General features: G+C 41.9%; 1 protein-coding gene across 1 annotated transcript in view; it reads right to left on the bottom strand.

Annotated features, from left to right (window-relative positions):
• Positions 1-5,557: 5,557 nt before the first annotated feature.
• Positions 5,558-19,881, bottom strand: part of LOC147620572 (ruvB-like protein 1) — a 30,105-nt gene continuing 15,781 nt past the window's right edge. Inside the window, exons 9-12 of the mRNA XM_086824811.1 lie at positions 7,394-7,493; positions 7,210-7,301; positions 6,164-6,233; positions 5,558-6,058 (exon numbers count right to left, since the gene is read on the bottom strand). Coding sequence (XP_086680937.1) covers positions 5,966-6,058; positions 6,164-6,233; positions 7,210-7,301; positions 7,394-7,493 — 355 coding nt within the window. The 3' untranslated portion in view covers positions 5,558-5,965. The remainder of the gene's footprint in view (positions 6,059-6,163; positions 6,234-7,209; positions 7,302-7,393; positions 7,494-19,881) is intronic.

The following is a 19,881-nucleotide window of genomic DNA, read 5'->3' as shown; positions in this document are numbered from 1 at the left end:
TAATCTAAATATAACAGAAATAATCTAAAATTAATTTCAGAGATTTAATCTATCCTTGACCTAAACTTTACTTGATTAGTAGATCATTTTCTTTTCTCTCACTAGAATTTCTCATTCTCTCTGTAGAATTCTTCTTGTTTTCTTCTTCTCTCTCTAAGAATTGCTTCCTAAAGTGATTTCTTTTACTTGGGCAATCCTACTTTTCTTGATAGCCGTGATATCTCTATTTATTTATTTCTACATGTATTTAGAATTTCTTACCACATATTCTCCTTCTAAATTAGTGCAATTTATCCATTCTCTTTCTAGAATTATACTACTTTCACTTGGGCAATCCTACTTTTTTTGATTTCTAGCGTTGATATCTCTATCTATTTATTTCTACATACGTTTAGAATCTCTTACCATATATTATCCCTCTAAATTAGTATAATTTATCTATTCTCTCTCTATAATTATAAATAATGGCTACCCTAAAATTCAAACAAGTTTAGGTATTCGTCGATGATTAAGCCTAAGAAATTCTATTTATGATTCTACTTACCGTTATATATGCAAACTACTTATTTATTAGCTCTCTCTCTCTCTCTCTCTCTCTCTCTCTCTCTCTCTCTCTCTCTCTCTCTCTCTCTCTCTCTCTCTCTCTCTCATCTAAGTTTAATCCCTATTTATGATTATACTTAATGTTATGTATGTAAACTATTTATTTATTAGCACTCTCTCTCTCTCTCTCTCTCTCTCTCTCTCTCTCTCTCTCTCTCTCTCTCTCTCTCTCTAGAATTCGGGTTTAATCCCTATTTCTCTCTTTAGGATTTTTTTCAAATATATATCTAAACCTGATTACACCTATTTCCATCATAATTTTGAAATCCTAGATTTTTCTAAGGTCAAACTATACGATAACTATTTTAATTTATGTCTAAATATATTTTCTCTCTCTAAAACTAAGGTCAAACTATACCATAACTAATTTAATTTATGTATAAATATATTTTATCTCTCTAAAATATAATTAACTAATATTCTAAACATTATTGGAACTTATCCTAGTTCAAGTATCAATCCAATTCCTTGGCAAAAAATAATAATAATCTACATCCAAATGCTCATTAAAAATCAAATTGGAAAGATAAGCTAAGGTCTATGCATGAATTAATTCACTAACGGTGAAAAAGAACCTAAGGTTAATTTTTGTTCTTAAAAATTGTGCAAAGGGAATAAATTCAAATAAAAATTTACAAAGGTTTGAAGCAATACAAATAAATTCAATTTTTAGATAAGAAATTAAAATAAATGATAAATTTAAATATTGACATGATGTACCTTTGAATGTTTCACTTGGGGGAAGTGTAGGGGGTTGGATTTAAATGTTACAGGTCTCCTCCTCTTCAAAAAAAGCTCACGCCTAGAGATGTCCTCTCCCCAAGGTGCAGAAAGCACCCTCTGTAATATGCAAGTGCAAGTCTATAGCCTAGGTATGGGACCAAGGACTCTTACACAAGGTATGTCACTAAATTTTATGTAGTTTTGGACTTACTATCTCTCAAGATGCACATGTGTAGAAAAAGAGGCCCCCTCCCTCCCTATTTATTGAAAAATGTGATGATTTCGAAGTCTATATTAAATTGGGGTTATATTGATTGGCCTCCATTGCTTTTTCCTTGATTTTGGCTTATTTTTATAATTCTTCATGCTCTCCACTCTTTTACCCATTATTTTAGCTATTCTCGTGCAACCATCCCTTTTTCTAATTTTATGGGCTAGGATGTGCACAACACCACCCTATTTTACATATTAACCATGGACAACCAAGGCACAAGGAGAGGAGAGAAAAAAGAAATCCTAGATTTCTAAAAAAATAAGAAGAAGACATCCCTTCGATTGACCCTTTGTATTTTGATTGACCCTTTGTATTCCGGCTTATATTCCTATCTTTCGCTTCTTAATGTCTTTTACATACCCGCAGCAACGCGCGGGTTGAGTACTAGTATAAATTTAATCTTCATTTGTTTTAGACCATTCAACCATCTAACGTTATAAAAATAAGTATGTATCTTATAAAAGCATAGTTAATCATTTTTTTGACTTGGGCACCATCTACATATGTTTCAATATTATTTCTCATGTTCCCTTACTATTTTTAATGCAATTTTATTATTTTTTCAAATTATTAGGCCATGTTTTAACTCTACCCCCATTAATAAAATTGTGTGCAATATGTGCATGTGCTCACTTTAAGCTCATTAGGGAACTTTTATCTTGGCAAGATTTAACCTCATCACACATGACAGAGATAGAAATGAATAGGTACTCCTGGAATCAATAAGAAGGGTAAATGGGGTACCTTGATAAGATCCTTCAACTTCTATTCCTGAACTTTTCTTGTTCTAGCCTCTAACTTTGACAACAGCATGAATTTGACCTTGTTCATCTACTTCATCCAAAAGGAGAGGAGAGGCTTCATTAGAGGAGAGGAGAGGCGTCATTAGAAAAGAATCTGATTTTCAATACAAATTTCTTGGTAGAATCGGTTGTTGATGGCAAAGCTGCCTTAGATGATTACATTTAGGGGCTTATAGAGCAAGTTCCCTTGATGACTTTAGGTTAAGGCTTTCATAGATAAAATCCATATTTTGGTGTCAACCACTTCGTATGGTTAGGTTTGGAAAACAATAGTTGATGAAATTAGGCCCTTGTCATGAATGGTTTTATATTATGAAGGTAAGGTGATTGGAAAGTGTTTTTTGAGGTTGGGGTTAAAACGAAGGATCCTCCTTGGCACAAAGTGGTACTATGATTTTCTTGCATTGGATCAGAAAGGTGGCTGCTCTTCAAACCAGCACATAGTACATTGGGTTTCTTCAATCCATTTACAACCTAGGATTACATCTTCCTGTAAATCAACCATATCATCCCAATACATACATTCTGCATTGCACACAATTAGTTCTCACATATCTAGTTTGACCAAAATAGCCAACACATGGCAGTGTAGCATCCCCCGCAAAAGAAATCTTAATGTATTGGTTTCATTTCAAGATGTCCAAATGCTTTACAAGCATCTTATTATGTATTGATTTCAATTCAAGATGTTCAAATGACTTCCAAGCATCAAATTCCATTATATTCAACTCATGATTTGGATACATGGGAATTTGTCTTTCTTACTTATGGGTTGGAAACCCTATACATATCTTTGGCGGTTGTCTTTTCAACACATGCAAGTCACAAACCTCATTCAACAGATCTTCACTAACACTTAAGATGTTGACCACAATCGTGGGATTCAAGCCTTCCTAAAATGAAATGTCACTGAAGTGATCATAAATCCCAAGCACATTGGTAGAGGAATGTAATTCAAGAGCAGGATCAAGCTCCGAGTACTTGGTTCCTACTTTGGGCATGACATCAAGCACATGCATCCAATTTTCACAAAAGTCAAGCTCAAGAAGTGACGCACACACAATGGATTTGTCAATGACCTCTTTTCTTTGATGGCACGTGATTTATCATATTGGAATCTTCTCCAAACAATCTACCACCTAAGATGATGTACTTTCAATGTTTGAATATCCTTCTAATTTATCGTATTGGAATCTTCTCCAAACAATCAACCACCCATGGGAGCATGCCACACAATCTACCACCCATGGGAGGACGTACTTTCCATGTTCTTAAGTCAGCCTTCAATGTTTGACTATCCTTCCTGAGATAAATATAGTCTGTAAACCAATCATGGAAAAATCTCCTCATTAAAGGTCTTCACAGGCTCTTTGAGGAAGTTCATCAGCACGCATGTATGTCCGAATGGGAGGGCCATATCCATTGGCCTTGTAGCCATTCAATAAAAGTTGACAATCAAGTTTGTGTGTTCTAGAGGTGGTATGCCCCATTTCTCTCAATAATGCTTAGTTACAACCATTGACAATCAGATGTGTGTGTTCTGGAGGTGGTATGCCAGATTAGTTACAATTGTAACACCGACACCGTCGTCTAAGGATCAATGTGGCTTCCCATCCTTAACACACCGCTGGTCAAGTTCCATTTGAATCATCCTACTTGTAGAGTGACAAAAAGCTAAATGAGCACATCAAGCATGAAGCATTGAGTGGAACACTTGGGGATCACCTCATATGCAAGTCTTAAAAACATTGCAATCTACCTTGCATTCTATTGTGTGTATGTGTGTGGGTGTGCGTGTGTGTTGTGTGTGTGTGTGTGTGTGTGTGTGTGTGAGAGAGAGAGAGAGAGAGAGAGAGTAGATCACGGTCACACGTGCTAGTACGAAAGTTTAGGACAGTATATACATCAAAACTTATCCCTAAACTCAATTCAAATACGTCTCCTAAGAAGGAGAGCAAAAAAAACATAGCTTTGGAAAGGGTTGAGACAGAAAGAGCTTATATCTTGTGCAGGAGGATAGTATCTACATTTGAATTTAAAGCTTTATCAATGTTACTATTTCTATTTGAACATAAATAAGTACCAACAATCAAGATGAATCAAACTTGATGTTTAAGCTAAGCACAGTAATAAAGATTAAACAAGCTTGTTTAAGATTACTTGAAATCTTATCAAAAAGGAGTTCTCGGTTAGAATTGAGTTCTCGTAGCTACACATTGCACATTGATTAGTTCTAGTTTTGAAGGCATTCATTTGATAGCTTACTGAGGAAAAAAACAATTCATTTCATGACATATTGTTGCCTTAATGGGTCAATGACTTAACGATTTCATTACATAGGGAGAATCTTGAAAGGTAACCTTATGTTGGCCCTCCCTTGAACAGAAAAAAAAAAGTACAAATTTGAAAGAGACCTTCTTAAGAAAAAGGATACTCTACTTGCAAAAATAAGCACGGGTACTGTTTTTTGCATCATTTTGAAGGACTAGTAACAATGAGGGGCTTATCATTGCTCCAAAAAAGAAAAAAAACCAAGTACAATGTGTAATTGCACTTCAAAATGATGTGTTAAACATCCTTAAAACCCAGTTATGAGCATTTCTCCTGTTTTTCCTGTTCCCACAGGCAAGCCACCAACACAGAAAATCTCAAGAGACATGATCGTAGTTGTTTCTATGCAAATGCATTGTAGAAACTGTTCAGTATTTTTTTAGCATTCGGAAATAACTATATGAACTCATTTTATCCTTGATAAATTTACTGCCAAACTCAAGATAAAGCGTGTAGGGCTATTCACATAGATAACACACGGCATCTCTACCCTCATTGGCAATCCTGGTAGGTGCACATTGTGCTTGCACCATCATGCTCAGTGTATTATTGCATGTCAGTTCTCACTTCTCAAAGGAATAGCACTACAAAAACAAGCCATTTTCTCTTGCTTCGCATAAACAAAACTAGTGGTTATCCGCACCCCGCAACACCACACAACTAACGATCAAAGCTTTCTAAGGGCTTGATTTCTCTTTAATGAATCAAACAGCACGTTGTCTCTAAAATGAACAAGATTAGGAAAATATCGCTGGACGAAATGGATAATATGATAGTTTGTGAGAACAACAGATAGGAGATATGAATGCTTTATCCAATGCAATTACTCAGTTAGCTCTGGGTATCAAAATTAAGGGTGCTCATAGCTTAACATTATTACATGGTGTGGTCAAGTATACAGATGAGTTGTGAGAAACAGAGCAGAAGACCATGTTTCAGTGGCCACATTAGAGAATGAAAAGTTGAAACGCCTCAACCACCGCAGGCGTCAAAAAAAAGGACAACCCATTGCATATTTGCTAACAGGCTTTTGGTATCTCAGCACGAAGACATTGTGGGTGATTCCCAATCAGCTAAACATGTTACAAATCCACATAGCACTCACAAAAGCGTTTGAATTCAGTCATGGGCTCATAACTTTGCAAGACACAAACATCCAAAATAAGGAGGGCTGGGATACTCTTGTGAGTAATTCATCCATAACAGACTCTGTGGCACAGGGTGAAGAATGCTATTGCATCACATACTTGTCTGACTGTTCTTGGAGTAGCTTGGCCGATGCTCTAGCATCTAAGAAAACTTCGGTGATATCCTCCAGGTCACTCTGCAATCGAACCCCAAAAGAAAAACATGATGTCAAATATTGAGGCAGCACGATTCCATGAAATAAAACCTTGCTGCAAGGTAAAATGTGAATACAAAAACCAACCTTGACAATTTCATCTCTGCCATTTGTGCGGGCTACGATGCTTGCAGGAGTAAGGAGCTGGACTGCATGCCTGCCATAACACAACAGAGCACTCAGCTTTTATCACAATTTTTTAACTGCAAAACATCATTAAGAAGATTTTCTAGAACCCTCCTAAGTCCAATGGGGGGCAATTCTTCTGAGTAAACTATGAGTCTTCCAGATTTAGTTTTATGGGAAATATACTTCTGATCTTGATACTGTCGTGTACGGGCCAGAGGTACCAACTGGAAGAGGCTGCAACTGTGGCATACAAGCCAGAGGTATCACCAGGAAGAGGCTGCTGCAGGTGTTGATGTGGTACAACCCCAAAGGATAAGTGGGTATACCAGTATGGCTTCATGCCTATCAGACAGCATTCCTTCTTGAATTTTAAATGGATAGCCTGCTCTTTTGCAACAGGCTTGCTCTTAACTGGGATTGAATGCCTCTTGAGAGTATTAGAGGTAGTTACCTCTGATGTTGGGTTTCTTTTTCTCGGGGGAAAACTTGTTTTAAATGTGAATGGTTTTTTTTTTGTAGTGGCTCTCCATCTGATTGTACATATATCCAAAATACTCTGGTGTCTAGCTGCCAACTTTCTGGGCTGGGGTCTTCAAGTAGGTTGGTTCCTAACTTCAAACTATCTTGTTGGCTCATGGGATTACAATGGTTCTGTTTAAATGTTAATGTTTGTATATTTTGTGGAAGACTTATTGGAGGAGACGGCCCTCATGCTGTGTAGGCAGGAACTGAACTAATATATAAAACCACCTTAAATAAAGGTATAGCCTTGTAAAGAGCCTTAGACACTATCATATTCTGCAGAGAAGAACTCAATATGCTGAATGGTAGGTGGCACATGAAAACTTCATGAGATGGACAGCCAATGGTTTCTCAATAAGGTGATTCGCTCACATCCTCACCATCGAGGTTTAATTAAAATGTGCACACAGATGGGCATGCGGGCGAGCACATATGTTTAAAGAGGAAAGATACAAGGCTATCGAGCATATAAGAAAGTCTACCTTAAGGATGTGCGCTCTCCGATCTCTCCAAGATAAGCAAGACTATCTTGGTCTACCACCAGACCCTCAACCTGTGCACGAATAGCTAAAATCTGCGGAAAAAGAAGGTCAATGGCATCTCATGCAAAGAAAACAGAAGCTACCCATCCTTAAGTGACATTGCCACAACTTTTTGCCTTCTTACTTGGACTATCTCTGTAAAAGTATATGGAAGAGTGCGAATGATAACGACACGATCCAAAAGATCTACAGGTATCCCATGTGGGCTAGCTATGTCTGTTCCCCTGCATAAAATCAACAAAAAACAAAAGAAATGATCCTCTCTCTCTCTCTCTCTCTCTCTCTCTCTCTGCTCATGCTAGCTTTCCTTATACAACCTGCTCACCGCCCAACCCTCCACAGGATCACAGACAAAATGGGTGGTATGATGACAACTGCAAGAATACACGCTTCAGCTCCTGCAAGAAAGAGAACATAGGTTGATCTCGGCACTTGAAATGCAGAGAATCTTATGTTGTTTGACCCACATGAAGAAGCCTGCATTCTTAGCCAAATGCAAACAGGAGTTGTACTAGCTCTTTTTGAGCAAGGACAACTCCGACGCATTGGAGGAAAAGAAAACCCCAACACACATCACCGATCCTCTCCTTTGGGAAGCCTATGTACAACAGCTTTATGATGTCACTAAGATCAGCACACAGCTCATACGTCACACATCCCATGCCCCACATCATCTATCCTCTTCAACACTGTCAATGTCAAAAGGATCTATTAAAGCTGCATAATGGCAGGGCGAAAGATCATGAAGATCTACATGTGGAGCATTTGGGGCACACCAACATCATATATCAGCCCCCATTCTTGCAAAAATATTTAATAGAGCCCCTATCAAGGCTTACCCCCCCCCCTCCAAACCCACAAACACTATCGTTCCCATCCATAAAACAGAAGACCCCAGGGATCCAAATAATTACAGGACTACCATGATTGGCCATACAATGGCCAAAACTTATGGGGAACTACTAGTGTCCGAGATCAGCTGAGGCTTGGTCACAAAGCATGGGGGCAGGCAGGCTTCACTCCACACTACTTTGTGGATTTCCACAAAGCCTTTGACTCAGTGCCTTGGTCCCCTTTGTTGGGACGATGCAAGAGCTCCAAGAACGGGGACCATGGGGGCTCTCTAGTGATATATGTAGCACTATTGGGGTCAAACAGGGCTGCCCGCACTATTTGGCTTGTACATTGATGAGATCTCAGTCTTTGTTGACAGATTTGGGAGTACTAGTGCCTGCAGATGGCATTTTTCTGATCTCAGCCTCTTGTTGGGAAAGTCAATGTAAAAGGAGTTCTGTATAAGTGTGTGTGAACTAGGCCTTAAATAAAGCAGTTCCTGTGTGTGAACCACTAAGTGTGTTAGGGTTACTTGTACATGGGAACACCCTCTTCAGGACTTATGTAAGCAATGATGTGTAAAGGTGACACCTCAGTGGACATTTGGCAACCCATCTTGACACGTGGCATATGTGGTGGCAGCCTATGGCCACACCTTGTAAGGGGGATCTCTGCTATTTAAAGGACCATCATTATAATGTAAATACATACTTGCAAAGATGTAGTCTCTTGTGCATCCCCGTTTAGCTTAGGTTTAATCATTGTTTAAGCTTTCACGTTTCCTGTACTTACCTCCCACCATAGCCCAATCCTGTACCAACACCTCTGCAGAAGGACTACAGAGAGACATTTGGATGCACTTCAGCTGTTTTGTGTCAAGAGTGACTTCACAATGAATCTCAACAAAACCAAAGTCATGGTCTTCAATATATCATATCTGGTTACATCTAGCATATCTTTCTCATGCAAGGGAGCCCAGGTGGAGATAGTTTCATCTTTTGTGCAATGTGTACCTTGGGGCTACTTTAACAAGCATGACCTTTTCCATGAGACCAGCTGCGAATGCACGTTTGACGAGAGGTTATGCATCCTTAGCCCAAAAAGAGAGGCACTGTTTCTAGGCCCATTTCCGAGAACCCCACGCCAAATGTTGGCTATCTGTTACCTTGTTGCGCCCAGAAGCGATGTATGCGGCCCCTTTGTGGTGAGTTGTGACCAGATCTCAATGAGGCAAGCTAGAAGAGCATATAGACACTCCAGGCGATGATGCTCTCACGTATGATCAGGAGTAAACCATCTGTGAACATGAGATTGTGTTATCAAAGTTCAGATCTGAGAGATCCTCTCGAGATAGTTTCATCTTTTGTGCAATGTGTACCTTGGGGCTACTTTAACAAGCATGACCTTTTCCATGAGACCAGCTGCGAATGCACGTTTGACGAGAGGTTATGCATCCTTAGCCCAAAAAGAGAGGCACTGTTTCTAGGCCCATTTCCGAGAACCCCATGCCAAATGTTGGCTATCTGTTACCTTGTTGCGCCCAGAAGCGATGTATGCGGCCCCTTGTAGTGAGTTGTGACCAGATCTCAATGAGGCAAGCTAGAAGAGCATATAGACACTCCGGGCGATGATGCTCTCACGTATGATCTGATAGAATGTGCAGCGGAAGAAGGGAAAGTGGAAACACATGAGAGAGAGTGAGAGAGAAAGATGGAGAGGAAACACAGGTGAGAACCTGCTCTCAATATCATCATCAAAAGGAATACATGTCCCGAGCAAGAGGGGAGAACCTCGTAAGTGAGGGACTGCAGCTAGACATGCTAGGCAAGCAATGCAAGCAGTAAAATATGAGGGAGGCGTGCCGGCTATATATACCTCTACAAGAAGGCAGCCGACTAGGGATAAATACCTCCACGACTGGGGAAAATCCCAAGACCATAAAATGGGGAATAAATATGGGTAAAATATGAGTGAGGGGTGACCAGCTCCTCTGACTAACATGGTCAGCCCTAGAGGCTAAAATAGGACACCAAATAGGAAGCCAGCAAGTAGGGGATGATGTCTAACACCCCCTCTCAGCACCGGATGCTCAGCAAACTCCAAGAAGCCAGAGACGTCGTCCTCGATCAAAGATGAAAGACTGCAGAAACAGGTACCAAGAAAGCTCCACAAGCAATCTCCTCAGCAACTCAGCTACAAAAGCAACAGAACAAGCTGCCAGGTACACCGTTCCTCTGGAAGAAAACAACCATATAGGTTGCGACGTGCTGCTCCAAATAATGGTTCCAAACCCAAGTGTAAGAACACTCCCCGAAGTCGAATGTCGTGTATCCAGCCTGGAGAAAGTATGAAAAACCTCATAACCAACCAAGATCAGATCCTGTATATAACCAATCTTGGGAGAAGCAAACTACTCCTCACTGGAACCCTCAAAAGAAATAGAGTCAATCTGCTCCAACTCTGTACCAAGAGTAGCCAAATGCTGTATAAAAGCATCCTCTGAAAAGGTCGGCATCGCAAGATGTAAAGACTCTGTAGAAAATATGGGGTCCATCTGCTCAAACTCCATAACATGAGTTGCCCAATGCTGTACATAAGTACACGCCATTGAGGTGGGCACCGCAAGATGAAAGGACTCCACATCTCCCTCTGAAAAATGATATTGTCGGACTGGTACAAGCCCAACCTGATTCTGATCCAAATCCAAAAAACTCTGGAAGTACCACTGTGCCCCAGGCACGGTTAGCAACCACAGATCCAAAGCATCCCACCGGGTCCAAAAAACCATCCTCCAAAACAACAAGCCACCTCAGAACTGGCAGGGGGAGGGGCATCCTCAGAAGCATCACAAAGAGAGGCAGAGGTAGACTCCTCACAATGAGGAAGGAAAGCAGGAATATAAACTGCAGTGGCAACAAAGTCCTCAAAAGCGTCACAGATAGCAGAAGACTGTTCCAGAAGTAGAACCAAATCCCAAGAATCAACAACAGATAAAAGATCCATGTGAAAGGATCACACCGCAAAAGGGAAAAACACCCTCCTTGTTCTGCAAATACTGCAAAGAACACAAGCTCGGACAAAATAAACTCTGCTCAGGATCTTTGAAAAGATCACTGCTCTCCTCCAAATAACTGTAAACTCCTGTCAAAGAAGAATGTCTCCACAGATACAACACAGCTCCCGAAACTGATCCTCAAGTGAAGTAGCTGGAGAAAGGCCCCCTCTGAGTGTAGAAAACTCCTGTGGGAAGCAAAACGCAGCCAAAACACTGCTATCCAGCAAAAAATAGCACTCCACCGCCAACAAAAGGCAAGGAACATGTAGAAACCGGGAAACTGTGTAGGCCAGGAACAAAACACAGGTATAGATGCTCCAAAATCAGCAAAACGCTGACCGAAATCTGAAATTCAAAATCCTCCTCAAGTACCAAACTGCCTCCAAAGCCACAATCCAATCAAGAAACCCCCTCTGCAAGTGATCTGTGTCCACTGGAGAAGAAAACGCAGCCAAACAAGGGCTACAAACCTGAAAATTCAGGCCAACCGGTGTCCACACCTCCTATGAGGAAAAACGCTGAAGAGAAGGTACCTTCGGGTCCAACAGATGAAGCCCAAGTGAAGGTAGAGCTACCAGCAAGATCGGTTCAGAAAAAACGCAGCAACCATGGCTGCAAATCTGAAAACGCAGAGGTATAAGGGGCTGAATATGGAAATGCTGAAGAAATAGGTACATCCAAGCCTCAGATCAGCAAATCAGCATCAGAAACCTGTAGAAGAAAAAAACGCAGCAAATATGCTGCTGTTGGCCTGTACAAAACAGGCGACCAGCACTACAGGGGGGGGGGGTATGAATGCCGAGAACTGCTGAAAACTGCTGTAGACAGCCACCTGAAGAAAAACGCAGCAACCTATGTGCTGCTGCCCTTGCTGAAAACGCAAAAACGCAGGTCTGTCCAGGGGCCAAAAAAACGCAGATATGAAGAGGTATAGGAGGGAGCATCCAACGCTGAAAATCACCGGCGCTCTGATACCATGATAGAATGTGCAGCGGAAGAAGGGAAAGTGGAAACACATGAGAGAGAGTGAGAGAGAAAGATGGAAAGGAAACACAGGTGAGAACCTGCTCTCAATATCATCATCAAAAGGAATACATGTCCCGAGCAAGAGGGGAGAACCTCGTAAGTGAGGGACTGCAGCTAGACATGCTAGGCAAGCAATGCAAGCAGTAAAATATGAGGGAGGCATGCCGGCTATATATACCTCTACAAGAAGGCAGCCGACTAGGGATAAATACCTCCACGACTGGGGAAAATCCCAAGACCATAAAATGGGGAATAAATATGGGTAAAATATGAGTGAGGGGTGACCAGCCCCTCTGACTAACATGGTCAGCCCTAGAGGCTAAAATAGGACACCAAATAGGAAGCCAGCAAGTAGGGGATGATGTCTAACATGATCAGGAGTAAACCATCTGTGAACATGAGATTGTGTTATCAAAGTTCAGATCTGAGAGATCCTCTCGAGATACACAAGTGCCCCCTTCCTTAGGCAATGGATCTCCCTACCTCTACATGTATCATTGTAGCATTGTACCACAAGCACTTATAGGGATGTTCTTTTCTTTCAGCTCTAGTTGGGTTTTTCATTATGATTTTTCCATGACTTTGTCACTTCTTCATGGACACATTGTAACCCTTTTGGCCTCATAGGACCTTTTGATAAAGTTGCACAATGCGGAAGTAAAACATGGGAGAGAGGGAGAGAGAGAGAGTGAGACATCAGACAATGAACATCTTTATTATGTAGCAAGAGGCTTTACAATGGCAATACCAGCCAGCAGATGGGTGTAGAGCATATGCTTGTGAATTGGAATGGATACAAGTGATGAGGGGAAGAGGTCCTTATATAGGAAGGAATGTAGCTAGCCGACTGCCCCCATGGAGCTAGCCGACAAGCCCACAACTTGTATAAATCCCCACGACTAGGCAAACATGAGAAAAATACTTGTGAGTCAAATAAAAGACCAGATCCCACAACCCATGTGTCACCATTTGGTCCCTTCACCAGTGTTTCACACACTAAGCGGAACCAAGGTGTGAACGGGGATTTTCCACAGAAGATAGCTAGAGCATTTTACTGGCATGGTTTAGCCTGAAAGATGGCCATACAAGATGAGCAGCATGGGATTTTATTCATCAAAGTGACTTGTAATATTTATAACTAGGTGTGTTCACATATCATTAATGATGGGCTGGACATATTATTATTTTTGGGCATGGACAGGTGGACAAAAGGAGGCGGCTAGATGAAACTTGGGCTTCAAGCAAGGAAAAGCACAAAAGTTGATATTTTTGCGCTAAAACTTGGAGTACAAGCCAAGGAAAGCATAAAGTTGATATTTTTGGGCTAAAACTTGGATTGCAAGCCAAGGAAAGCATAAAGTTGATATTTTTGGGCAAGCTCAGCTATTTGGGGCAAAAAGGGAAAAGTGCTGCAAATATAGCTACTCGACTCTATTAAAGCAAGGTAAAGGACTGTTTTTGGCAAGTCGACTTCCTTCATAGCTCCCACATGGCTGGTTGACTTCCTCCATGGCTCTTGCAGGGCTGGCCGACTTGCACCAAAGATGCTACAGGGCTGGTCGACTACCTCCATAGAAGCTGACAGGGCTGACCGAGCAGTCTTCTCTCTCTTCTCTCTTGCGCTAGCAGTAAAGCAGCTTCTGGTGCTGGTTTTTCTTGCGCTGGCCGTTCAGAGGCAGTTCTAAGCTGGTGTTTTTGCTCTCAAATCTGGCCGTACAGTGGGCTGAGATTGAGGCTTTTTCGTGGACTGTTTTGGGTGAATCTAGGACAGTTTTGAAACTCTTTGGGACTGAATTGTGGCTCACTTTTGGGGCTGATTTGGCACAGAATTCAGGGCTGTTTTGGGCTTCGTACCGGGCTGTTTTATGGACAGTTTATGGGCAGTTTATGGGCTGAATTTTGGGACTGTTTTGAGACAGTTTTTGGATATCCTTTGGTGCTGTGTTTTGTCTTGGCTTTGGATAGATATCCGGGTAAGAGATTTGTGTTGATGCTTTGTGGAAAATCCGGTGTTGTATGCACCCACACCTTGGTATCTTGTAATAAAAGCTTCTCTATCAATAAAGTTCCTATGGGGGGCCAGCCGTTCCGGCTGAGTGTGGTGTGTTTATATTGTATATTGTTCTTCCGCTGTGTCTTCGTGCTTTGTGTTTGGTACCTAAAGTGTTGGTCTATTGTTATTTTTCATACGGGGTCTCCTCCTTGTGACACTGGTATCAGAGCAAAGGCTTTCTCAGAAGCAAGAGCCTTCCTTCCAACAATGAGAAAGAGAAAGGATCTGAAGTGGGGACTACACTGACCAACAATTTTGCTATTGAGCTTACGGAAGCAGTCATGAGCATGAGCAGTAGACAGCTTGGTCTAAGGATTTATGGAGTCAGATTTTATCCTTAGAATATGGAGTTGGCTTTATGTGACCCTGTTCAGCACTTTTTCCATATGGATTATAATCATGCTTATCAGCAAGCTATATGGAGCTATATCTCAAGATATCTTATGCATATGCTGAGGAGATATTTCTTTTGGCTTCATGACGAACTTGGGGAGAAAAGCTAAGTATACTTTGAGCTTTGCAAAGTTGTTGCTTTTTGAAATTTGTTGTAAGTGTTTTTGGACACTTAACCCTTGTATGCCTGTACAAGGAGAATTGTGTGTTGTTTGTTTGCCTTGAATTGTTTCAGGTAAACAATATTTATGGTTGAAAAGCCTGGTTTATATGGTTTTTCTTTTACGGATATGTCCAAGGACTATGGACTAAGTTTTGGTTCGGATGGAGTATGTTTTTGGCTCCCTTTATTTGGGATGCAGTGGATTTCTTGAATTTATGGATATCTTATCGATTGAGGATTTATCTATGGATTTCTTTTATCGGCCAAAATGCCTGGAAAAATATCTCCCATACATGTTTATGGAGAACCAGGATATTTATGCCTGTGACTTATTCTCATCTTATCTTCTACACTTGAGTCCACCTCTCCTTCCAGGTCTGTGATCAGGATAGCACTACGGAGTGCACATGGTAGAGTGAACTTGAGCCCACCTCTCCTCTAAGGTGTGAGGTCGGAGTACCAACACGGAATGCATGTGGTAGAGTGAACTTGAGCCCAACTCTCCTCCAAAGTGTATGTTCTCGGTACCGGCATGGAGTTTATGTGTGAACTCATGGAAGGAAAGTTGTCCTGGTGAGTAAAGCCTCGTGGAAGGAAAAACCCTGGCGAGCATGTATGGTTTCATGGAAGTGTTGTTGCCGTGGTGAACCATATGGCTTGGGCATGCGTATAGATCATAGGGTGGTGCCCTTATGCAGTCCAATGGCATGGCAAGATGTTTTGTGGCTATGTATGCTCCTCCTTTATTTTTGCAGGTACTTAAAGCTACTTCTGAATTTATGGATATTTGAGACACAGTTGGCTCTTGTGACGTCTGGAATTATGGATTTTTGGGAGACAGTTGGCTCTTGTGCCTGTGTCTGCTTATTATCACAGTTGTTGACTCAAGATATGGATTAAGTTTCTTTCTTGATACGGTTGGCTTTTGTGCCCGTATCTAGTGTCGAATCGAGGATCTGAATTTATGGCTTTACTGCCGAAATTATAAAATATCATGGATTGGCAGTGCATCTGCTATACTTGAAGAATATCTCAATGGTATCAGGTTTATACAGTTGCAAACAACCACTTTATAAGACGGAGAGGATGTCACCATTTGGTCCCTTCACCAGTCTTGACCAGTGTTTCATACATTGAGCGAAACCAAGGTGTGAGCGGGGATTTTCCACAGAAGATAGCTAGAGCATTTTACTGGCATGGTTTGGCCTGAAAGATGGCCATACATCATGAGCAGCATGGGATTTTATTCATCAAAGTGACTTATAATATTTATAAGTCGATGTGTTCACATATCATTAATGATGGATTGGACATATTATTATTTTTGGGCATGAATAAGTGGACAAAAGGAGGCCTAGATGAAACTTCAAGCAAGGAAAATCACAAAACTTGATATTTTTGGGCTAAAACTTGGAGTACAAGCCAAGGAAAGCATAAAGTTGATATTTTTGAGCAAGCTCAGCTATTTTGGGCAAAAAGAAAAAAGTGCTGCAAATATAGCTACTCGACTCTATTAAAGCAAGGTAGAGGACTGTTTTTGGTAAGTCGACTTCCTTCATAGCTCCCACATGGCTGGTCGACTTCCTCCATGGCTCCTACAGGAGCTGGCCAACTTGCTCCAAAGATGCTATAGGGCTGGTTGACTACCTCCATAGAAGCTGACAGGGCTGACCGACTGCAGTCTTCTCTCTCTTCTCTCTTGCACTGGCCGTATAGCAGCTTTTGTTGCTGTTTTTTTTGCGCTGGCTATACAGAGGCAATTCTCAGCTGTTGTTTTTGCTCTCAAATCTGGCCATACAGTGGGCTGAGATTGAGGCTTTTTTGTGGACTGTTTTGGATGAATCCGGGACAGTTTTGAAGCCCTTTTGGGGCTGAATTGTGGCTCGGTTTGGGGCTGATTTGGCACGGAATTCGGGGCTGTTTTGGGCTCTGTACCAGGTTGTTTTATGGACAGTTTATGGGCTGAATTTTGGGACTGTTTTGAGGCAGTTTTGGGATGGCCTTTGGTGCTGTGTTTTGTCTTGGTTTTGGATAGATGTCCAGTCGAGATTTGTGCTGATGCTTTGTGGAAAATCCAGTGTTGTATGCACTCGCAGCTTGGTATCTTGTAAAAGATTCTCTATCAATAAAGAAGTTCCTATGGGGGGCTGGCCGTTCCGGCACAGTGTGGTGTGTTTATATTGTATATTGTTCTTCCGTTGTGTCTTCATGCTCTGTGTTTGGTACCTAAAGTGTTGGTCTATTGTTATTTTTCGTACAAGGTCTCCTCCTTGTGACAACATGAGATGCACAAATTCTAACACCCCCTCTGCAGCTCATAGTGTGCAAAAAAGTCTAAAGAAGATAAGTTGATAAAGATGCAATCATGGACACCGCAGTACTGCAAATACCAAATACACCTAGGAAAGAGCACCTGCCACCCTGACTCAAAATGCCACCCTGAACAACAAAGAAACCTGCTTGGCTCCGGGTATAGAACTATGAGTTTGCGAGAAACACCACGCCATCATCCCCCAACAGTAGACCGTGAACACATCATATCTCAAAAGACCTCGAACAATGAACTTGGAACACATCCAGTCCATAGCTCCAGCTACCAAAATGAACTTGTCTCGCCAAATATTTTACTTGCTTGGAACTCCGACACATTGTCCCATGCACCAAAAGTCAGGGCTTGTGACAACGCCCTCTCCCGCCCACAAGCCTCCTCTGGGTTGGAAGCACACAGAGGAAAACTATCTGTATAACTATAGAAGCTAACCATCTAGGTCCTCCCTAGCTTTTGTAGCCTTGGGGACACTAGAAGTATCAAAGTCATCATCCTTTATATGATCATTGCCCTCCTTTGAAAACTTGTCCTGGACTGAGCTTTGCTATTGGTCATGCAATCCTTGGCCAAATGACCCTTCTTTCCACAAGAGTAGCAGCAACACCGTCTTGTCTTTTGTACTGTAGCAATGCATGATCATGTCCACTAGGAGGGAACCTTACCGTCTCCGTAGAAACAAGGACATATTCCTCCTCCAAGAGGGAACCCATATCCACGGCAATAGGAAACCTCCAAAAGCAAGCCTTTGTGCCACTCATGATCTCAGCACTCCACCAATCTCCAAAACTTCTCAAGCAGCAGGAACCACAAGGACCAATCAACCCCCTCAAAAATCTGAGATAGAGAGTGGCTCGATAGCAGTAAAACAGTCCACAAAAAATCTCTAGAAACACCCACTAGGAGCGGAGGGAAGGAGAAGATGAATGGCAAGACCCACTTGTCGAGCTGCACCACAAGCAAGAAACGTACCTCCGGCTGCAATCCAAGCTGTAATAACAGCCCACCAATCACCAATGCAGCCCCCCTCTAGATTGCACCTTGAACTCTGTGAGGAAAACACAAGGCAGGAGACCAAAAGAGAAAACGCTGATGAAGAAGGACTGCAGAAAACGCTGATCCAGCAGTGAAGAAAATGCAGCCACTCCAGAAAAGAAGCACCACGAGGTAGAAAAACACACATATGGGCAGCCAGGTACGTAGTCAACAGATACCAGCCACAAAGAGGAAAGCACCCGGAAAAAAAAATGATGAAAGAGGAGGCCCTGCACTCACAAAAACACTGCTGTGAACACAGCAACCAGCCACCTCGCCTGTTCAAAACTCAACCAGAAAATGCAGATGCAAAAGCTGAGTGTTGGACCGCCACTGGGAGCCACTAGAGAAGGGCAATTTGCAGAAAACGCAGATGGAGGAGCGAGGACAGCAACAAAATGCAAGGAGGGCCGGATCAGCAGGAAACCTCGGCGATGATACCATGATAAAGTTGCACAATGCGGAAGCAAAACATAGGAGAGAGAGAGAGAGAGAGAGAGAGAGAGAGAGAGACATCAGACTATGAACATCACTAGGCAAACATGAGAAAAATACATGTGTCAAATAAAAGGCCAGATCCCACAACACATGAGATGCAGAAACTCTTAACACCTTTGGCCTTTTGTAGACATTAATCTCTCTCTCTCTCTCTCTCTCTCTCTCTCTCTCTCTCTCTCTCTCTCTCGCACACAAGAATATGCATGCACACATGTACGTAAATATGTATGTATGCAAGTATGCATGTACCTAAATGCATATGTATGCATGCATGTACATATGTACGTATGTGTGCAACACCTAGGCTACTTGTGTGTGCTTGTGTTTTGAGTCCCGCTGCACTCTTCTCCCTCTATCTCTACAAACCCTAGTGGGCACAAGTACTTTACGGTTGATATAAGAGTTAAGCTTGGTTAAGCTAGATTTTCGCCATAGTGGTTGTGGAGTGCACGCAGGGTATACTTTAGACGGTGAGCTCACCGCCAAGCTTCGCTCGGTAGGATATGTGGACACTCTACAGTTGTGCACCGCTGTCAAGTTTAGCTTGAGAGCTTACAACTAGCCTATGGAACCTGTAAATATAAAATTCTAGCACCTGTGTGCGTTGACTGCTAGGGTAGAGTCTAGATTCAAGAATGCACAACGTCGGGTTTGGAGAAAGTTTCCTTTAAGTTCTCTTACAGATCATTCAATACAAACATAGCAGCCTTGATTACCCACTTGGAGAGAAATCAAGTGGATGATCTAGACGCTTGCATGGAAGCAAAACAGGCGTCTTTCTATGGCAGCTGGACGCCTCCTTCCATGCGATGGGCGAAGCCATATGAACCTTCAGCAGCTCCAAATTTGGCATCTACAATAGGAGAACGATGTCTCTAAGCATGAGGTGGAGCAACCGAATAAAGATGTCAACTTCTCCCATGATGCTCATTGAGCGACCAGATGCATCCATCCGGTCCTACAGCCATCACTCAAGACATTCCTCTAGTCAGCACGGGAGACACCAATCGAGTCACCGATGATTCACCTTCATGGACTCTCCAAATAGTTCCTGCTCTCTCTCACTACCTCGGCATTGCAGGCGTATTGGTTTAGGTTCTTTCTCCATGCCTCATGAGGAATGAACTAGGCTTTTGAAGCCTCCCAAATTCAGCTTAAAAATTGACAATGAAGTTGTCACCAATAGGACCCACAAGATGGCTGCCATGTTAGCAATGCGCTGCAGGTGG

Source organism: Cibotium barometz, chromosome 31, assembly GCF_041138505.1.
Source record: "Cibotium barometz isolate CiBa-2024 chromosome 31, ASM4113850v1, whole genome shotgun sequence".
NCBI lineage: Eukaryota > Viridiplantae > Streptophyta > Polypodiopsida > Cyatheales > Cibotiaceae > Cibotium > Cibotium barometz.
Note: the sequence above shows the minus strand (reverse complement) of the source record. Positions and strands in the feature narration are given on the sequence as shown.